Source organism: Ixodes scapularis, unplaced genomic scaffold (genome assembly GCF_016920785.2).
Source record: "Ixodes scapularis isolate PalLabHiFi unplaced genomic scaffold, ASM1692078v2 PGA_scaffold44__24_contigs__length_19508400, whole genome shotgun sequence".
NCBI lineage: Eukaryota > Metazoa > Arthropoda > Arachnida > Ixodida > Ixodidae > Ixodes > Ixodes scapularis.
In genome coordinates this window covers 8,138,953-8,154,531 of record NW_024609873.1, presented here as the reverse complement: position 1 = coordinate 8,154,531, position 15,579 = coordinate 8,138,953, and the positions used below count along the sequence as shown (strand labels likewise).

Below are 15,579 nucleotides of genomic sequence, written 5' to 3'. Positions count from 1 at the left end.
CACACAAAACAAAGAAGAGAGAATGGACGAGGGTCCCTTTTCGACGAGTGTTCGTCAACACTGCCTCGGAAAACAAGGGGAAGAGATTGACCTCACCTCTTAACGTAAAATTGAGGTCAGCGATCAAACTATTATACGGGAAGGGTCCACAAGGGTACCCCATAAGGGTAGCGCGGGCATATTCCATTCAGCACGCCAGCCGGTCGCAGGCAGACAGACGGTCTTGCGACGGAGCAACGCTGCGCCGAGTCGGAGTGCCTGCTAGGCCTATATTCTGAGAGCTTCGTCGGAGCGCGATTCGCGGCTGTTGTCGCTCATTTCGGGTGTTTGTGGATCCAGCGTTCTTGTTCGTCGTGGTCTGTTTTAAGTACATTTTTTTCTTGCTGCTTGAAGTCGGCACGCGCGAGATGAACACGTAGAAAAATAAACGTTCAGTCAGTCAGAGTTTTGAGAGGAAGGCCCTGCCAGCCGGCAGTCGGCCCTGCCACTGCCAGCACTGCCCTACTGCGCACGCGCAGTAGTTGCTTCGTTTACCACACGATAGATGGCGCTTGGCTCTCAGCATTATCAAATTTGGCAATTTTCGCCACACATCTCTAATTATGCTACAAAATGTGGGTCTGAATATTATTTAACAAAACTTTTAGGAAACATTCGCCGGCTATTATTGTTTACGATCGCGGTGCTGGTGAGGTAGGCTCTTACCCAATAGGCGACGTGGATTCGGCTGACGTGCTCCATTTCTGCGGATGCATCGTAGTGAAAAGGCAGAGCTTTCGAAGGAAAGAAGTCGCAAAAGAGTCCAGTTTTCTTTTAAAAGTTCTATAGCAAATATTTTTTTTTTGGCTCCCTAGTTTTGTGTTTTTGTGTTTCTTTTCACACCTTTTACGACGTGCGGTGGATGAAATTAGATTTTAAATTCATTTCATGGTCCCTTTAAGGGTTTTACAGTACGTTTCGCCACCCACCGATTGAATAGTGGATCGTTTTTAGTTACTGTTCATGATGGCGTTGGACTCAAGGATGACTTCGAGTCTTTCCAGAAAGTTAGCCCTGGTGCCACGACTTTTGTCGAAAGCGGTAAGTGTTCGAAACGTCGACAACGTCGGTAGCCACGTGTTATGCTTGACACTGGACACTGTGGGGTCTTGTCAGCCCCCCTCTCGTCGACAACCGGACGCCGGCGCCTGGAGACTCGTTTTCGGTCCCCTCCGTGGCAAGGACGGCGCCTTTGAGGTTTGGTTCCCGAGCGCCTCCTCCCTCGTGACCCATCTTGAAGACATTGGCGGTGTCGGCGGTGGACATCATAGGACCCCCCTCCCGGACAGCGTCGGCGCCCAAGGCTCTGCTCGTGCCGCGGCAGAGGAGACGGGGAGCTCCAGCGAGAGACCGCCCACGATGGGAAACAAGAGGCCCCCGCTGGTCTGGTGCGCGGCGACGGCGGGAACGGGGGAAGCTGGGACGACGGTCGACGGGAGATTTGGAGAAAGGAGACTCTGGCGCGGGAAACGGGGCACGACGGACGTTCGCGCTGGGTGGCGACCGCGCCGCCGGCTCGGGCGACGGCCCGGTGACATGGTCCGGACTTAGACCCCGGATTTGACCCTCGACGGCGACGTCCACAGGATGCGGTGCAGACTAGCACCGCACGGACGATCGGCATGCAGCATACAGTGGCGGCGCTTCCCCTCCAGGCTTCCTCGATCGCCTGTCCCGATCCCGAAACCCCCCAGCAGAATGTGAGTGGAATAAACCCCTTCTGCCGAGAGCTATGCGTTGCTGTGTCACGTTCATCCGGAGACAGGGGCCCGGGGAATCAGCCGAGAACCCTACATAATTGGCGCCCAACGTGGGGCCTGATTTACATTCAGGCTAGAGTTCCGATTCCTGGCCTGTTTCCGGTTGAATGGGGGCATTGCTTCCGCACTCCTTTTGGGGGCGATCCTTGTCGTGTCTTGACGGGGCAACAGACACAGTAGACCGGAGGACCATGGCCCGAGGTTTATTCCATGGAGCGTGGAACTAGAACGAACCTCTCGTGCTCTCAAACTGACACGACGATAAAGAAGAAGAGCGAAGGAACTAAAGCGCCGCCACTATAGTCCCAGTAGCGCGCGCTTGGCGGTAACTACACAACACTCCTCCCCCTTTAATTACGTAGCAGCGCCAACGGCAGTATTATACAAAAGTTAGGAGCGAGCTTGGTATCTGTCAGGCGGACGCCGTTCTCTCGATGGGTAGCGTCCTTCAGAAGTAGATCGGCCTGTAGGAGGTACAGGATCCCGTTGCGGGATGGTGTGAGGCTGCTGTGGCCCATGCTCTTGTACCGTGGCCGGGACACTTGGCTCGCCTGGTGAAAAGACCAGGAACCCCTCAGCGTCGTCGGTGTCCGAAGGTACCGGCGTTGCCGTTGGCCGTGTTTGGCTCAAAAGTTGATCGAGGTGCCGACGCCAGATGAACTTGCCTCGAGGCGTGGTAACCTGGACTTGGTAAGATACTGGACCAGTCTTCTTGAGGACGGTACCACGTAACCACCTCGGCGAACTCCTGTAATTTCGCACTAGGACATTGTCACCAGGGCAGATTTCTTCTCTGCTTGTCCTCCGTTGCTTACTTTGTATAAATTGCTTGTGGATCACTTTCCCCTCTACCGTAGGCTTGATTACATCCAACCTGGAACGCAATCTTCTGCCCATCAACAAGTTTGCTGGCGTCTCTCCTGTTGTTGAATGTGGAGTATTCCGGTACGTCAGTAAAAAGTGTTGCAATGCTTCTTCCAGAGACTCACCAGCAGATGACTTGCGTAGTGCAGACTTCAGTGTCTGCACAAACCGTTCTGCCAGGCCGTTTGTGCTCGGGTGGTATGGGGCGCTCACGACGTGTCTGACCCCGTTGTTCCTCATGAACACCTTGAATTCCTCGGACACCAGCTGCGGCCCGTTGTCTGAAACGATTGTTTCCGGAATTCCGAACCTGCAGAAAAGTTCACGTAGGCACCTCACAGTGCGCTCGGTCGTAGTGCTCTGCATGGTGAACACCTCTGGCCACTTTGAGTGCGCGTCCACCACGACTAGGAACATGGTTCCGCGGAACGGGCCTGCAAAGTCCAGGTGTAGTCGTCTCCACGGTGCTGTCGGCCATGCCTAGGGGTGAAGAGGCGCTTCCCTTAGCGAAAACTAGGTTACTTTAAGTATACTTTACGGTCTTTTAAGATACTCATTTTCAAGAAGTATACTAAAATTGTCCTTAAAGGATGCTAGCCAGAAGTAGGCTTGTACTATTAGTGTCCTTTCTTAGTATGCTTGAAGTAAGTACTGTAATAGTATACTTTTAGTAAACTAGCTAAGACCTAAGTAGCTTCAAAGTTCATGCGAAGCGTCTTACTAGTAGCCTGTCCTGGGTATCTTTTAGTGCACTAGAAGAACGTTATGGAAGTAAGCTGGAAGGATCTTGTAAGTATTCGTGCAGTGACTTATCAGTTGCCTCTCTAAGGTTTCTTTTAGTGAACGAAAAGTTTACTATGGAAGTGCGCTGAAAGGATAATCAGAGCATGCACCGAGTATGCTTAGCTGCGCTCACCATGAAATGAGGACAACATTGTGCTTCGTCGCTGTGTCTGTGTCATGAAATGGCGTCAGCAGCTCGCGTTGTTTCGAGCGCTGTGGCGTTTCAGTGCTGTACGTGAGCCCCCTGATCAAGTTCTCAGCGTTCCGGTGGCAGGCGTGACCGACTACGTCTGCGATTGCACCGTACCAGAATGAGTGTAGTGACCATTATAAGTTGCGCACACGCTGTGGACGCGTAGCTTCCCGGCGTGGCGATCAAGAAATGAGCCGCCTGGAAACGACAACAATAGTTGCGTTGACGCAGTGGTTACCCCTCACAAGAGCGCAAGAAAAACTGTGAAAGGTACGTTTAGTTGATATCTTCAGGAATATGAAAGGTAGCCGCTGCGGTCTCAGCGTAGTTGTTGTCGTTTCCAGTTCGTTCTGGTTACACGGACGCGGTGAGCAGCCTGCAACAGCGAGTGAGATACGCTATTACCGTTTGATCCACCAGCTTCGGGAGGCTGATATCACATCGCAACCCGCAAAAGTCAGGCGCTTGGCGGATGAATCCGAACACCGCGTACAAAGAAAGTGATTGCTTGGTGACAATCAACAAATATGCGAGCATGACCGACTACGTCTGTGATTCCATCGTTTAATCATCAGTGCTACGTGTTATTTGCCCCACCAACATCGACGAGCAATCTTCTGTCGTCGAAGCGTAGCTTATTTAGTGGCACTAGTTCTCAGTCGGATTATAAAGCAGTGCAGTTTGTGTAGTGGTGCACCGGGTCGCGAAATCGATGCTCCTGAGTTTCGTCGACGCAGAAAAAACAAGCTTCATCGTGTCTGCGTCTGAGAGCTCCGCGTGGTTTCATTGCAGTGTTAAAATTCGAATGATTTGGGGTCTGTTGCTGTCGTGACGCGTTTGAGTTCTTGGTATTTCTATCAGTCGCGAGCGTGACCGACCACGTTTGCAAATACGTCGCTTTTTAGACTTAAGCTAGGTGGCGCAAGCTACCGCCCGTTACAAAGTGCGTTGCAAGGTGCCGCAGTAGTATCCATACCCATATAATCATCCAGATGGTGCCGGATTGATCAGCCGTCAGTTTTGTTGTCTTTAAATAAACCAGTTTTTTAATGAACGTTCGATGATGTTACTTCGAAAACTTTAGCATTCCGAAGTGGGATTACCGCTGAGCCTCCCCGGAACAGTGGTGGCTGCGACAGCCACGTTCACGCCGACGAACGTGAGTCTTCTTCGCGGGCGGTGGTGCGCGTCCATTGTTTCCGCCACCGACGAGAGGCCGTTCAGTGTTCCCGTTGACTCGACGAGAAAGCACAGCCATGGCCGCGGACCGTGAGCTCGTACGGACCCTGGCGTCGCAACCGGGCTTCGCATCGGTGACCGCGATGCCAGACTTGACGGCGTCCATTACCGCCTTCTCTGACTCGTCGTCGGCAGCGAGCGCCATGAAGTGCGCGGGACTGGGAGGCGCATATCAACACGGTGGCGGCGCAACGCAGTCCGGGTGGAGCGATGAAATAACGCTCGCTGTTGCTTCATCGAAGGTGAGCGGGACGGCTTGAGTGGCATCCAACGACCGGGAAGCGACTGGAAACTTGGTCGAAATGGGCTCAAGAACTACAGATGGTGTTCCCCGATGATGACGATTCGCACTCTACGAGATGATGCTCCGGCGGACACAGACCGGGTGAGTCCGTCGCTGATTATTTTTTCGACAAGAGCTTCTTCTGCTCGAAGTGTGACGTCAAGGAAATGAGTTTACAATGGCGCAGCTTATAATCGCGGAACTTCGGAACATGAACCACGCTGTGATCCTGCGGCTTCAACAGCGACGTTCGCAACGTCTTTCGAAATTTTGCAAAAACTTGCTGATTTTTTTTTCTTGAAATCACTCGTTGCAGAACAAGCAGCCCACAAGAAAAAAAAAAAGACACTGTGGAGGACAAGCTTCTCAAAAAGCTTCGCCAGGAGCTGAAAGGTCACAGGGTATGTATAACAACATTTTTGTTAGAAAGTGTTAGCTTTATGGAGAGCGCATCAGATTTATATAATGTTGCCATTTTGGTGCTTGGTTAGATATATTTTAATCAATGTCATTATTGCTTTTTCAAGTGTACTTATCAATTATTCATTCATGCAAACTGCAAGCTGTTCAGAATGCTGAAGTAATTGGAGACTAGATATACTGTTTCAGTAACCTTTGCACTGTGAGGGCAGATGACATATGATGTTATTTTCCTCAGCATTAGAAAAAGTTGGTGGCAACGGGAATGCAGCTTTGCGGGTCAGTCAGAGGTCACTTCTGGGAAGCAGTTGCTTAGGACTTCCAATGTTATACTTTGTTGTACAACTCTGATAATCTATCATTACTGCTTATATTTTCTGTTTATAGCTCCGTGCATCTTCTGGGGATCCTGAGGACGTTGCATCACAAGCTCGAGGACCTGTCTTCGCTGTACCTGCCCTGGCCTCTGCTGAAGAGGCCTCTGCTAGGTCCAAGGAGTCCCGGATAAAGGAGGGCGAGACCTGGGCCAACAATGTCGAGACCAGGGCCAGTGAGCCTCAGACCGGGGCCGAAGCCAGGGCTAATAAGGTCAAAGCCTGGGCCAACGAGGCTGAAGCCAGGGCAGGGCCACCGAGGCTGAAGCCAGCATGGAGCAGGTTGAGACCAGGACCGACCTGACTGGGGGACGCTGAGGCTAGGGCGGCCGAGGCCAGAGCACAGGAGGTCGAGGTTGTAACGTAGCGTCCTCTGCATCCGGATGTAAGGTGAAACAGTATAACCTATTTGTCCAGGCCTAACTGCTCGATGTCGCAAATTTGCAACCTAAAAGATTTTTGCTTAGAAGTTCATTTGCACCAAAAATAACTTTAGTGATCGATTACATATACACATTTGCAGGTACGTCCCCTGGGCGCCGCCATCTTCCTAGCTGGAGAGCGCGTGAGCTGCGCCATAACCTAATTACGATGCCTTGAGAAGAAGACGTAGTCAGATTATGGCGCGGCCCACAGTGTACCTAAGTACCCCCCATAGGCCATACTTACAAAGATGTATACAAAGCAAAAAAATAAAGTTTAAAACATTTTTCTTATCTACACTTTGCTTTAATTCCCTGCGTTAAATGGTCAACAAGCTTCTTCATATCCCAAAATGAGTACTACTGCTGCTACCATTCTTTGTGATTCTGTAAGTTTTTTTCGTTAAACTGAATGCTGATACAGGAGAGACTTTTTCAAAATCAGGGTAGGCAATATCTGTGATGGTAAAGCACTGAATCGTGATGCGAGAGCTGACCCTGCTTGGGTTTGGAGTTTGACTGTCTCTATGTTTACACACAGTGTCAATTTTCATGCCTCAATTTGCTGTTCTCCTTACAGGAATAGCTCGTGCATTTCTCTTTAAAGTTGCAGCTGTACATAGGTGAAATGGGGCCACTCATAGTATGATATAGAGTGGCAGCAGCATTCTTACTCGATTTGGGAGCGGTTTGTGAAGCGGCGTGTTGACAGTGAGTGCCCGTGTCGAAAGCAGTGAAATATGCACAAAAATACTGAATGTGCACTAGGAGAGAAATTTTGAAAATAAAAGTGACAGCCACTGAACTGAGCTGACTAAGATCAGGGAATGAGATTTGAGGGGTATTGGGGTGGCGAAGCAGTCTGAAGGGAGAGCAATATTTCTAGTGCAAGTTAAAGGGCTCGGATAATTTCACAAATGGTTTCTTTATGGTGAGTATACACATGTCCAGCATGGGATTTCAGGCTTGGATTTCACAGCTTCATGCTTTCCCACCATTCATATTAAAAGTTTGAAGTCTAGGAGCAAGTTTGGTGCAGTGTTTGCTTTAATCGTGTGCACTTTTAATTTTCCTTAATGTTAAACCAGGTGTCACATGTGTGTAACTTCAAAGCGCCTGTGATTTCAGTGTTGACTGTTGAACCAGTAATTTTCTTATAATTTGATGCTTCCTACCGGCAGGTGTGCCACCCCTTGTTGCGGCTATGGAGACTCGTGGAGTGGCAGGCCCTGTGGTTCAAGAGGATATTGTGTAGAATATGGTATGTAACAATTTTGTTTCTTCACATCGCAGTTAAAGGTGTGAATCTTTTATCTTGTCTTTTTCCTAACCGTAATGGCTCATTCACACGAAATTTTGACGCTGGGCGTCAAAATTTGATCAGATTATTTTGATGCTTGAACCACAATCGCAGACTTTTGACGCTGGGTGTCAGAACTCTGTGGAATATCCTGTGGCAAGCGGATCGATCAAAGACCTTTTTGATCTTTTTTTTTCTTTTTTGCTGGAGAAAACTTTTTAATTAGAACAAAAGGCAGGAATTCTATTGCCATATGTCACACCAGGGAATGTCAGCTTATGTGCAGCAAGAAAATGAATTTCGGCGGCGCGAGGATGTCTCGTGCAAGGCTCTGTCACATGCCTCCTCAGCTTGCAATGGCCTTGCCGCTTGCCTTCCTTGTCTTGCTCGGCCTTTTCTGTCCTCAGCTACAGTTGGTTTGCGACAGCACACTGCCTTTTGGTGCCAGGGTAGGTAGATGCAGCTTTTAAAAAAGGTCTATTGCATCCTTTGTGATATAGCAGACGTTCACAAATCATTTTAAATCTCGTTTAGCAGACGATACATCAATGTCTTTTTTGTTCTGTTTTCGTCGGTGATTGACACTTCATGGCAGGCGAAACCAACACAATTTAGACGAACTTGAGGTTTTAGCACCGATTTTCCATGTTACCTAAAAGGAGTCAGTGTGAAGCGCGGATTGAACACGAGTGTCATGTCAGCCTTGACTGCCCATTCGGTGAGAACACGAGTCGCACCTGATTGATGATGCTTCACTAATTATTAATCTTAAATCTGTGCTCTGCTCGGTCCCCCTTTTGGTCACAGAAAATCCAGTGCGTTGACTTCCCAAACTCTTCTTTTTCTCGCACTGACAGGCAACATATTTGCAAACAGTCTTTTAGCTCCTTCACTCTCGCCAAGACGAAAATCAGACCCCGTGCTGTGGACAGCTTTCGTTCGGTGCTCGCATATTTCTTGGTTGTCACTGAGCAATGAGCATAGGTAACCTACTCAAAGTAATGCATGGTGTTTGTCAAAAGTTGACCTCCTAACTTCCTCCGCCGACGCACACTGGCACGGCAGGGTTGTACTAAGGAAACTGATTTCCCAGATACATCATATGGGAACGGCAGGGAGTAGTAAGCCTCAACATTATAACTTACAGTGCGACTAGGACAAAGACAGACAGAGGAGAAAACACAGGACAAGCGCTGAACTGGCAACTGATTCTATTGAAAAGAAAATACATATGATGCTGCTGCTGCTCAGGCAGGCATGCCCCTCCGTGGCCCTGGCGCTTCTTCTTTTACTCAACACAATACCAGCCGAGTTATCCGAGATCCGAAAAGCCGATCTCGCTCTTCATCAAAATCACTGTGGGCTGGCTCACACACAGAGATCCGTTTTGTGTTATGTAGTATGTCTCCATCATTTCTCGGGGTAGTTTTTGGTTGTGTCGGAACATCACTGTCGTGTTGTTAAAAAAGGGTTGGCATCCGCAATCCCGGCAATGCATCGCGAGATGTGTGTGAGCGGTTCCTTTTGTAGAACTGTGGTGTTCTTGTAGTCTTATCTTGAGGCAACGCCCAGTTTGTCCTATGTAGGCACGCCCGCAGGAAAACGGGATCTTATAGACCACACCTTTTATGCAGGCGACAAACTGCATTCCGTGTTTGATGCTGCTGCGGCTGAGATGTCGGATCGTCATTTCTCTCACGTTTGTTGACTGTGGAGCACACAGAGCCGAGATTGTGACAGGCGGAAAAATCAACATTCACATTGTATCTCGAGGCAGCTTTCTTGAGTCCGTGGGAAAGGCGGTGGATGTATGGTATGACTGAAGTTTTCCTTTTCTCTTTCTGCTCGAGGTCACATTGCTCGATCTCTGGATCTGTTTTAAGGTATTTCACGATTTTTTCGCAAGTTGAAGTAATGACCGAATTAAGATACCCCAAATCCTTGAGCCGTTGAATTTTGGAAATGAAGTGGGAACTCAATTTGTGGATGCATGTGCTTGCTAAAGCTGTCCTCAGACAGGGAAATGCGATGCCTTGTTTGACGAGTTTAGAGTGGGCTGACTGAAAGTTTAGAAGAGCCTTTGCTGTTCTGGGACTGTAACACCAGCAAACATGATCATCCCCCTCTTTGATGCGGAGATCCAGGAACTCAATAAGGTTCTTTTTTGGGGCTTCATAGGTGAATCAAAGTCCTTGCCTTTTTTTCGTGAAGATCTTCAGCACATCGTCAAGCTTCTGATGGAAGTTAGCCCTCTCAACGAAGACCAAATAATCGTCTACGTACCTAAACACTTTTTTGGTGTTTTTCTCCAAGCAAGGTTCCAGATCCCGATGGATCTTGCCTAGGAAGATGTTACTGAGCACAGAGGCTACCCTCGACCCTATGCATACTCCGGACTTCTGTAGGTACACCTTGTCCTGCCATCCGATGAATGTGGACTTCAGCCCACTCCAAACTCGTCACACAAGGCATCGCATTTTCCTGTCTGAGGACAGATTTAACAAGCACATGCATCCACAAATTGAGTTCCAGCTTCATGTCCCAAATTCAACGGTTCAAGGATTCGGGGTATCCTAATTCGGTCATTACTTCAGCTTGCGAAAAAATCATGAAATACCTTAAAACAGATCCAGAGATCGAGCAATGTGACCTCGAGCAGAAAGAGAAAAGGAAAACTTCAGTCATACCGTACATCCACCGTCTTTCCCACGGACTCAAGAAAGCTGCCACGAGATACAATGTGAATGTTGTTTTTTCCGCCCGCCACAAGCTTAGATCTGTGTGCTCCACAGTCAACAAACGTGCGAGAAATGACGATCCTACATCTCACAGCCGCTGCAGCATCAAACACGGAATGCAGTTTGTCGCCTGCATAAAAGGTGTGGTCTAGAAGATCCCGTTTTCCTGCGGGCGTGCCTACATAGGACAAACTGGGAGTTGCCTCAACATAAGACTACGAAAACACCACAGTTCTATGAAAGGAACCGCTCGCACACATCTCACAATGCATTGCCGGGATTGCGGATGCCAACCCCTTTTGAACAACACGACAGCGATGTTCCGACACAACCAGAAACTACCCCGAGAAATGATGCAGACGTACTACATAACACAAAACGGATCCTTGTGTGTGAGCCAGCCCACAGTGACTTTGATAAAGAGCGAGATCGGCTTTTTGTATCTCGGATAATTCGGCTGGTATCGTGTTAAGTGAAAGAAAAAGCGCCAGGACCACGGAGGGGCATGCCTGGACGAGCAGCAGCATCATCATATGTATTTCCTTTTCAATCGAATCAGTTGCTCGTTAAGCGCTTGGCCTGTGTTTTCTCCTCTGTCTCTCTTTGTCCTAGTCGCACTGTAAGTTATAATGATCTCTACCGTAAACTCGCCCAATTGTCCATTCTGCTAAGCCTGAACAGTTCGGTCTTTTTTTGGTGACCAAATTCGGTCGGCAGCAAGACTGCTTTTTAAAAGTGTGAACGAACCATATGTTCTAGCAAAAAATGTGCCTATTAGAGAGGTTCAACTATTAGAACCATAGTTATACTTACTGACCTTTTAATGTGAGGCCTAAATTTCCACATTCCACCAGGATGCGCGAAGAGGTAAGCATTGGAATCTATGGAAGAAGCTTAGCAATGTTGAGGCATAGAAAGGTAATGGTTCTTCAAACAGTGCTAACCGTATTGTTGGTTTCATTTCTGAATTGTTTTGTGTTGTCTCTGTTTCTGTCGTATCCTTAAATCTCAGTGATTTGCTTTGTTCGTGGTTTGCAAGGTTTCAGCAGACCCGTCCTCTTTTTTAAAAGGTTCTTTTTTTTAATTAGATGCTGTATATGGGGTGTCTGTTCATGCAGGCTTAGGCCATCCCAACAATGTCAGGACTGCTTTCTGCTGATCATTTTCAGAACCTAAATATAATTCAGTTAGAACCCAGGGAACAATTTTTGCAACAGTTATATCCCTCATTGCCTCTACGCACGCCTTCTAAATTCTGGGAACTGGATGGAAATAGTGTATTAGGTTCACCACTATCTTTCGATGATTTTCCGAGTGATGCTGCCACACTCCACGAATGCGGCCAGCGGAAGTTCTCATTCAGCCACTGTAGGGCGCGCAGCATTCAATCGGTGGAGGCGTTTTCAAAGCTGGGGGATATAGTGGTGCCTCGATTATGTGACTTTCAGGAGACTGCGCAACAACATTGGATAATCCAAAAAACAACAGTTACGGGTCAAAGACATACAGAACTTCCAAACAGCCTTTAAGCTGATAATCTACTGGAATCTGAAGAAGCTAGAACCCTCATGCAACTATGAATGTAACCTAGAAATTGTGTAATAGAGGTGCCAATCAATCTTTATTATCACATTGGAACTTCAAAAGAAATCAGTGAGTTTCTGCTGACTCGTCCAGTTGTGCATAAACCGGGGACGCATAATTGGGGTTTTACTGTATCCACTGTGCGACACATTTCATTCTCGATCGCATAATGTGTAGAAGTTTCTTAAAAATTTCTGGGCGTTGCCTTTAAGGACTAGCATTTTCAAAATAAAAAAAAACAATCAGAAAACTGCTTTAATAAACGACGCAGATCAAGCCTGGAATGTGCTCGACAGCGGATGTTTTCTTCAGCTTCGATAACACTTCCCCAGTCGACTGCTGCATGCTGCAAGATTGCCAATTCAGAACTTCCGGAGGCTGCAATCACAGAGTGAAGCGTAATTATAGTTGGAGGCACTTACTACAGTCCATGTGCATGTTCTCTTAAAGGGACACTTGCATGGCTGTTAGGAATATAGCTAATAATAATCAATAATATTGATTACTATTAGCCTTGGCACACTCGCAACTGTTGTTTATTTGGAAAGACAATTTACTATGTAGGCCTCTTCGGCCAGCCTAGTCATCATCACTTCGCGCGAAGCATTTTTGTTTAATAGTGCAATTGATGCCCCACTTACACACTCTTTTCCTTTTTCCTAAATATCATATTCCTCATGCAGTTCTCTGCTTGTTTTGGCATTGTATCTGGCAAGAATCTTAACATCGTGCAACACCAAGGAACAGGGGCATTTGCTGCAGTGAATGGCGAGGTGGCCAGACAGGCTAGCTCACGTGGCAGCCACGTGCTCATGGGCACGTTCATTCATGCATCCACAAATTTATTATTGTGTTTTATGCTGCAAGGCTCAGACGGCTGCTCTATGATGTTGATTCTGTGGCAGAGCCGAGCCATCTTATTGGATGCCAAGGACACCACAGGAATGCGGTGGCGCTGACCGACTTTCCTTAATTGTGTGAAACTGAGGGTATGGTATCACAGCTGGTCTTACATTGGACCTCTCACGAGTGGGTTTGTTTATCCAGAAGCAAGCTACCTGCAGATGTGTATAATTCAGGTCGCCAAAAGCCTGTTAAATAAAGTTGAGGCATAAACAAGCCTGCTCGTGAGAGGCCCAATGTGAGACCAGATGTGGTACCATACTTACACTCATACCTGCCAACTCTTCCGAATTTTTCGTAAAATGTACAAATTGGGACTAATTTTACGATTTTACGAATCTTGCTTCAAATCTTACAAAAAATTTTTTTTATTTTTTTTGTTGTTGTTTTTGTAACTCCGTTGTTGGTGGTATCTTGTATTGCCACAAGAGGGCGATAGGTACCGTCCACAGCAGCGTCGTGGTTTTTACTATCCGTCTATCCGGTGGCCACGAATCGAAAACCAATCCAAAGCTCAAAGCCTTTGTTCGTGTGTTCGGCGGTGCAGAGGTGCAAGTTGGTTCGGCGTGTTCAGACGTTGCTGGGGCCTCGTTGTTTCGGCCAGTTTCGAGGCAAAAAGTATGGCGTCTGTGTTTGTTGCGCGTGTAACTGTAGCATTCTCCTTGTCACTGTGGCTTCGCGGCGCAATGCCGAACTCGAAACCTCAAAAGAGGTACTTTCAGGTGTTCCTGAAGTCCTACACGTCGAAATTTCCGTGCTTCATGCCGCCCAAAAAGCAAGAGAAGTTTGGATTGTGTAGCACGTACACGTGTGATGTAAGCGTTTCGCACGCTGGCCAGGCTGACATTAAGCTGCACATCGCTTCGCGTAACCCCCCCCCCCCGGCCGCAGCCGCGCGACTTTTATGAATTTGAAATTCCACAGGTTGGCAGGTATGTACACTCAGTGTCACACAATTCAAGGAAGTCGGTCAGCGGTACCGCACTACTGTGATGTCTTCGGCACACAATAGGATGGCTTGGCTCTGCCACAGAATCAACAGGCCCAAGCCCCGCCGTCTTAGCCTTGCAGCATAAAACACAAGGATAAAATTGCTGGGTGTGTTTTGGGCGTTGTGTATCAGATACCAATATTGTGAGGGGCAGTGTATATGGGCCAGATGTGGGAATGACCCTGCCCGTGAGCATGTGGCTGCCACGCCAGCCAGCCTGTCTGGCCACCTCGCCATTCACTGCAGCAGATGCCTCTGTTCCCCGGTATTGCATTATGTTAAGATTCTCGCAAATACAATGACAGAACAAGCAGAGAACTGCATGAAGCATATGAAATTTGGGAAAAAGGAAAAAAGCGTGTGAGTGAGGCATCAATCGCCCTATTAAACAAAAATGCTTTGCGCCAATGTGATGGTGACTAGCCTGACCAGTGGACTTTATATAGTAAATGTTCAAACTAGCCTTATTACCCTCTTTACTATTAGCTAGCTCTCTTCATCAAACACTTCCTTACCACCAGCATGTCACGGCCATTCGTGCACATGCGCTCATCTAAAAGGCATTCATATGGATGTAATGACCGTATTTGGTTCTATTTTTATGTTTCAGATAACCTTTGGAGACATTGCGCTTCCTGAAGCGCAGTTGAAGCATGTCGACACGAAGCAGCCATCCATTTACGTTCAGGAACTCGCGGTCATGGTATTTGAAACTGAGGCCCTGACAAACTGCTGCCTTACGGGGTCGGCAATGAAGGGAAAGCTTCCTAAAAAGGGAGTTAAGGACTTGATAGGTGAGTAAATTGCCATAAAGAGGAAATGGCAAGGCACTATTGCAATCAAACTTAACAGGAACAAATACTAAGTTTACTCTTGACATATATTGGACTTAAATCTTGGACAAAAGCTCACCAGACAGAAGCTCACCGGTCAAAAGCTCACCACGTGAAAATTTCATGTTGGTCTTAACACGAGTGCAGACAACTTAGGTGCATGCGTGCGACACTAAAACACAACAATGAATTAAATCTGATAGGCACATGGTTTGTTGATTAGACTGGAAACAAGTTTTTCGATTGGTTAGAAGGAAATGCAGTCCCGTACAGGCTGTTTCCAGCAGTCTTGGTAGATCTCGGTGTACCTGGAGCCCCTTGCAAATATTTTCCAGACGGTTGTGGCATACCTTGAGTCAACCCAGATTGATCTTATCAGCTTCAGCTCCACTCATTTTGGTGACCTAAATTTTTGTCCCAAATCGTTGCTTCTGTGCCTGTTATGGCTTACCTGTCGACACCGTTGCATGAGATGGGGTACCACTTCTAAAAATAGTGCAATGTCCATTGCGTCCGCACTTTGGCCCAGCTCGTGACTCACCGGGTAGCCAAAAAAAAGGGGGTGAGCTATTGTGTGGGTCTAAGAAAAAAACGGGTGAGCTTCTGTCCGGTGAGCTTTTGTCTGGTCACCATTGGACTTGTGTCTCGGTACTCATGGATGGTTGTTTCTTTTTGGCTTATGTTGGGGGAGGTATTTGTCTTTTTGTGTCATTACGTCTTGCGCTACACCTCTGGTTTGCAATAATATGCCCCAGTTCTAGCATACTTTAATTTTTGCCTAGATTATAATTCACTCTGATGTTCCTTCTGCTTAATTTTGATCGTCGATTTATATCAGCGATTAAACTTAACG

The 15,579-nt window shown here is 47.6% G+C and overlaps 1 protein-coding gene across 1 annotated transcript; it reads right to left on the bottom strand.

The window, feature by feature from the left end:
- Positions 1 to 2,051: 2,051 nt before the first annotated feature.
- On the bottom strand, positions 2,052 to 3,130 carry LOC120849225 (uncharacterized protein K02A2.6-like). The gene has a single exon (XM_040221405.3). It carries the CDS (start codon positions 3,078 to 3,080, stop codon positions 2,190 to 2,192), a length of 891 nt encoding a protein of 296 aa, XP_040077339.1. The 5' UTR covers positions 3,081 to 3,130; the 3' UTR covers positions 2,052 to 2,189.
- Between the last annotated feature and the right edge of the window lie 12,449 nt (positions 3,131 to 15,579).